A 5509-nucleotide genomic window follows, 5' to 3' on the forward strand; every position below is an offset into this window, starting at 1 on the left:
CAAAGTTTAATAAAAATAACGTGCAAATAATATAGTTCACAACCTAAAAAAAACAATGCGTAATTTTTAGAGTAACAATTAAAATAAAGTCAAATTCACAAAAATGTCAGAAAAAACTATTAATTATCTATACATAAATTATTATGTTTTGTAAAATTTTTATATTTTTAGGTTTAATTTTTTATATAAATATTTTTATAATATTCTATAAAAACAACACGAAAATTACTAACAAATAACATCTAAAAAAAAAAAATCAACATTAAATTTAATACAATATAAAAACGTATGTCTATCTGTAAATAAAAGGGAAACTTACAAAAATACTAAAATTTGGGTTAACTTTTACAAAAATACTGTCACACGGAAATCTTTTCAAAAATACTGTGTTTTTATAAAACACCAGTAAAACACAAAGCAGAATAACTCAAAACAACAGTAGAACACCAATAAAACACTAGTAGAACACCAGTGAAAACTTAACACAGTATACTGCAGTATGAAACTTATAAAAAACACAGTAAAAAAGTAAAAAATACCGCCTGGCAGTATTTTTGTAAAAAAATAGTAAAAGTTAGTATACCATGTAAATTTCTCAAATAAAATCATGTAATTTTTTGTTTCTTATTACTAGAAACATTGGGCTGAGATTAATGGGCTAATAAATGGGCAGCAGTGAGTGGGCTTTCTGTAGATCCATACTTATCAGCCACGTACTGGTAACAGACTAGCGTATGACTAGTACTAATAACATAACATGGACTTAATCAACCCAAACAAACAAACACTATAAATCAACTCACTTCTAATTACTATACAAAACAAAATACTACCAAACTTAAATAATAATAATAATAATAACAAAAAAGAAAAATGAGTGATCATGGAACAATTCCATCTCATTCCTCCAACCCTCTTCTCTCTAGGTTGGATCGTTTAGATTTCATTGTGAGTATAATTAATTAACATATCTTTCTTTAAATATTATTTGTAATGGAATTTGATGATTTATTTTTCTTTTTTATGTATTATAGATGAAATATTTGGAAAGGAAGACAAAGTTTATTGAAGGATCCAATAATATTATTATAAAAAATAATAATGTTAAAAGTGGTTATAATAATTATAATTGTGGAAGAGTATTAATGGAGGAGATGGCATTAAAGAAAACTGATCATCATCATCATGATCATTATGATGAGCTTAAGAAGGGCTCTAATAATAATTTGTGTTTGATTGATCGTGTTGCATCACTTGAGACCAGGCTTATTCAGGTTCACCTATATATCTTTTCTCTTCATCACTTATTATTATCATATGTATACAATTCTTTTCTATATATATACACAAATATATAATATTGGAATTAAAAGAAGTTGAAAAATGTTAAACATGTTTTTTCAAGTTTCATTATTTTCTCTCTTAATTAATTTTGTCAAACTAGTTGTTTCATAAAAAAAAATTATACTAGACTAGTTATGTTATATATCTATATGTACGTGTCACCTGTTTGTATTATCTTTCATGAATTTTGTTGTAATAATATGCAATGTATAATATTTATTTATTACGTTATTACATACATATATATTATTCTTGTATATATATATTATTGAAGAATTAATTTAAATTTTACTATTAATATTTTTATTTTCATTCAACAATAATTTATTTTTATTTTGTATTTATATCTATATTTTGTATTCAAAAGGTCAATATATATACAATACATATATATAAATAAATATGAGCATTCTTATAATATTACTAATGATATAACTTATAAAATAAAGCTACTAAAGTTAGCTTAGTGGTGAGGTAGAGATGGGAAAAAAGAAGAGATCATGTCCCTTACTTGTCTTTTAGGAAACTAACCTTACACTGGCGATACCATTGCTACCATTGCTAATGATATATAACAGGGGAATTACTTTATATATTATTTTTTAACTTTTTTTTTTTAAAAAATTACAGTTTGTGTTTCTAAAGTGGTTGTAGCGCTAGTTGCAATAGGAGTTTCTATACGATTTTTTTTTTACAATTTAAGTTGCAGCGCTAGTTCGGTTTAGAATTTCATAAAAATACAAAAAAAAAAAAACTATTTTAAAGTGTAAAAATAAAAAAGTCCCTATATAAAAACTCTTGTCCAAATAAAAGAAAATAATGTATGAGTCACCTAGGGACATATGAATCTCAAGTTTGTCTAAAACGAAGAAATTAGCACACGCGATCTCCTCTTTCTCTCTATATCAAAAAATTAAATAGTTAATATATATATTTTTTTTATAATAATTATTAAAATTAAAATATGTGAGATGTATATCATGTTAAATTATCAAAATGATAATATAACATGAATATTAATTATTTTACGTGCATAAATATATATTAATATTATCAGCTATGCATGGAAATAGATGAATCAAGTAGTAGTAAGTCACACAGTTCTTCATCAAGTGGTGTTATTAGGCATCAATGCAGAGGAGAATCATCCAATTCATCATCATCTTCTTCTTCTTCCTCACTCCCAACGTTCAACTTAAAACCCAACTATCAACCCAATATTGCAAGATTATCCAAACTCACCACTACTACTACTCATGAAATTGAGGTAATTATTAATTATATATTAATACTATATATATATATATATATTCATATATGTGAGCCTTATTAATTAATTACTAATTTGGCACAATATTAGAGTGTGTAACACAAAAATGTATCGATGCTAATTAAAGGCACTTATTTTTTTAAAATAGTATTTAATGTAGTTAGCCCTTTGCAATTTTTTTTAATGTACAATGCTCAAATCAGAGTTTAAATTAATAGTTTATTTTTCATGTGTGTATAATAATATATAGTTTAACCACTTGAGGCTAGCTCAAGTGACCATAAGTGGGGTGTGTGAGTATTGGAGGTTCTGGGTTCGAGTCCCAAATTAAACATGTTGTAATATATAAACGCTTAAATAAATAAAATAATAATATATAGTTTATTTTTAACATAGTATTTTTAATTATTCAAATAAATAATTTAACGTGGACTAATAAAAAATTTCCATATATGTCGATAGATTTATTTAGTATTTAACAGTTAAAAATTAATAAAAAAATAGAAACCCAAATAGAACTGACGTTCGGAGGTTTTACCCTCCAAAATTTCAATATCTAGAGTTGATTCTACCAAACTTTAAAATTCAAATAATTTAGCTGTAAATTACCCTTTGATAAATTATTTGAACCCTATTTCATATGCCATAAATTAATTAACTAAAATTTCTTAAAAACTTGCATACAACTAGCCTTTATAGCTATTAATAGAATGAATATGGTCATAAAAACATTTGGAAAAAATTATACTATAAGTGACTCAATTAGAGTCGTACCCCACTAAATTAATAAATAAATTTACATTATATAATAATAATGATAATACTTTTTTTTTTATAAAAAAAAAATATAACAAAGAATGTAGTAGCTAGTAAAAAAAATATGGTTGACAAATTTATGTTTGACCACTTAACCCTATCAAGTGGCAACAAAGAGAATTAATTTTATTTGCTAATATAAAACATTCCCAAAAACTACTGGGCACAAAAAATTCCTTTGGAGATATCGAACATAAATATATACTTAATTTTCTTATTAAACCTATATATTTGTGCTCAAATACTTTTTTAATGATATATATAGTGGAAGATGAAGATATATTTGTGTATGTATTTTTTTGTATTTGTTTCTGAATTAATGTTTTTAGGAAGGAATAGAGAGAGATAATAAAAATATTAATAATTAAACTAATTAATTTTGGTTAATTAGGGTCACAACAAATTATTCTCTTCATGCCACTAACTAGGGTTTCAGATAAATGCAATTCACATCAGTGTCTACTTGGAAAAAGCTTTTTGCTTTTGCAAATTCCATACATATCACATTTATATAATTTAATTTATATTTAAAAAGCTAATTAATTAATTAATTAACCTTATTAATAAATAAAGAGTGGACATGATGTCCTTTTGGAATATTAATTGAATCACTTATATTTATTTATTTAATTTTGTTTTATTTGGCAGGAAAATTGTGAAAGTGATGAAGAAGAACACAACCATCCAAGTCCACTACTTCAGGAGCAAAAACTTATTAATAATAATAAGAAGAAGAATATTAATAATAAACAAAAGAAATTAGATGAGAACTGTTGCAAAAAAGAGAAGAAGAAAACCCCACCTACTTGGCCACTCTTTAATCTATTAGGCTGCTAATTAATTCATTTATATATCTATATGCATGCAGTACTACTCTTTATTAATATTATATATATTTAACTCTATATTCGTTATATTCTTGTTCTTCCTAATAAGAAAGGACTAATTAATTAATTAGAATTCTTAAAATTATCACTATATATGGTGGTTTCTCTTATATTATTTTAATTAATAATTAATATTCATTACATAATTAATATATATCTATATTAGATATATATATATATCCTTAATTCCATACTACTATATATATATAGTAAGATTTTAAAATAACCTGTTTACGTGTATATAAAACAAGTTTTAAAACTTTATTCAAAAATAAATACCTAAGATTTTTATTGTGACAGTCAGTAGTCCCGTGATCCGTAAGGGGAAATATCGGGTAAGCTGTGCAATCCCACACCGCCTGGGGAAGGTCAAGTGGGATGATTCTGAGGCTGTGTAGGTATAAGACTACATAGTTGAAGAGGGCTTAAATGGATTGATTGGTACTACCTATATCAACAAGGTGCATCTTGTTTTTCGGTAGCCCATCACGAAAGAACTCCACAGTTAAGCGTGCTTGACCTGGAGTAATTTTAGGATGGGTGACCTCCTGGGAAGTTTTCCCAGGAAGCGTGCGAGTGAGGACAAAGCATGCTGAAAACACTCGTGTTGGTCTGTAGGGTCAGTCATCGATCCAGGAAGCAGCCAGAGTGACGTACTCGTGTATAAGAGCCATTCATTCCGTGGGTGTAAGGGCCCAATGGAGGCTTGAAGCGGGGACGTTACAAATGGTATCAGAGCCTTGACCCAGCCGGAAGTGTGGTCGACGAGGACGTCGGACCCCGTAAGGGGGGTGATTGTGACGATCGGTAGTCCCGTGATCCGTAAGGGGAAATATCGGGTAAGCTGTGCAATCCCACCGCCTTTGGGGAAGGTCGAGTGGGATGATTAGAAATTTGTGTAGGTATAAGACTACATAGTTGAAGAGGGCTTAAATGGATTGATTGGTACTACCTATATCAACAAGGTGCATCTTGTTTTTCGGTAGCCCATCACGAAAGAACTCCACAGTTAAGCGTGCTTGACCTGGAGTAATTTTAGGATGGGTGACCTCCTGGGAAGTTTTCCCAGGAAGCGTGCGAGTGAGGACAAAGCATGCTGAAAACACTCGTGTTGGTCTGTAGGGTCAGTCATCGATCCAGGAAGCAGCCAGAGTGACGTACTCGTGTATAAGAGCCATTCATTCCGTGGGTG

General features: G+C 28.2%; 1 protein-coding gene across 1 annotated transcript; it reads left to right on the top strand.

The window, feature by feature from the left end:
• Positions 1-312: 312 nt before the first annotated feature.
• LOC115717278 (uncharacterized) lies at positions 313-4384 on the top strand. Its single transcript, XM_030646249.2, has 4 exons — positions 313-948; positions 1035-1274; positions 2402-2611; positions 4079-4384. Exons 1-4 carry the CDS (start codon positions 874-876, stop codon positions 4265-4267), a joined length of 714 nt encoding a protein of 237 aa, XP_030502109.2. The 5' UTR covers positions 313-873; the 3' UTR covers positions 4268-4384.
• Positions 4385-5509: the final 1125 nt, after the last annotated feature.

This window comes from Cannabis sativa, chromosome 5, assembly GCF_029168945.1.
Source record: "Cannabis sativa cultivar Pink pepper isolate KNU-18-1 chromosome 5, ASM2916894v1, whole genome shotgun sequence".
NCBI classification, from domain to species: domain Eukaryota; kingdom Viridiplantae; phylum Streptophyta; class Magnoliopsida; order Rosales; family Cannabaceae; genus Cannabis; species Cannabis sativa.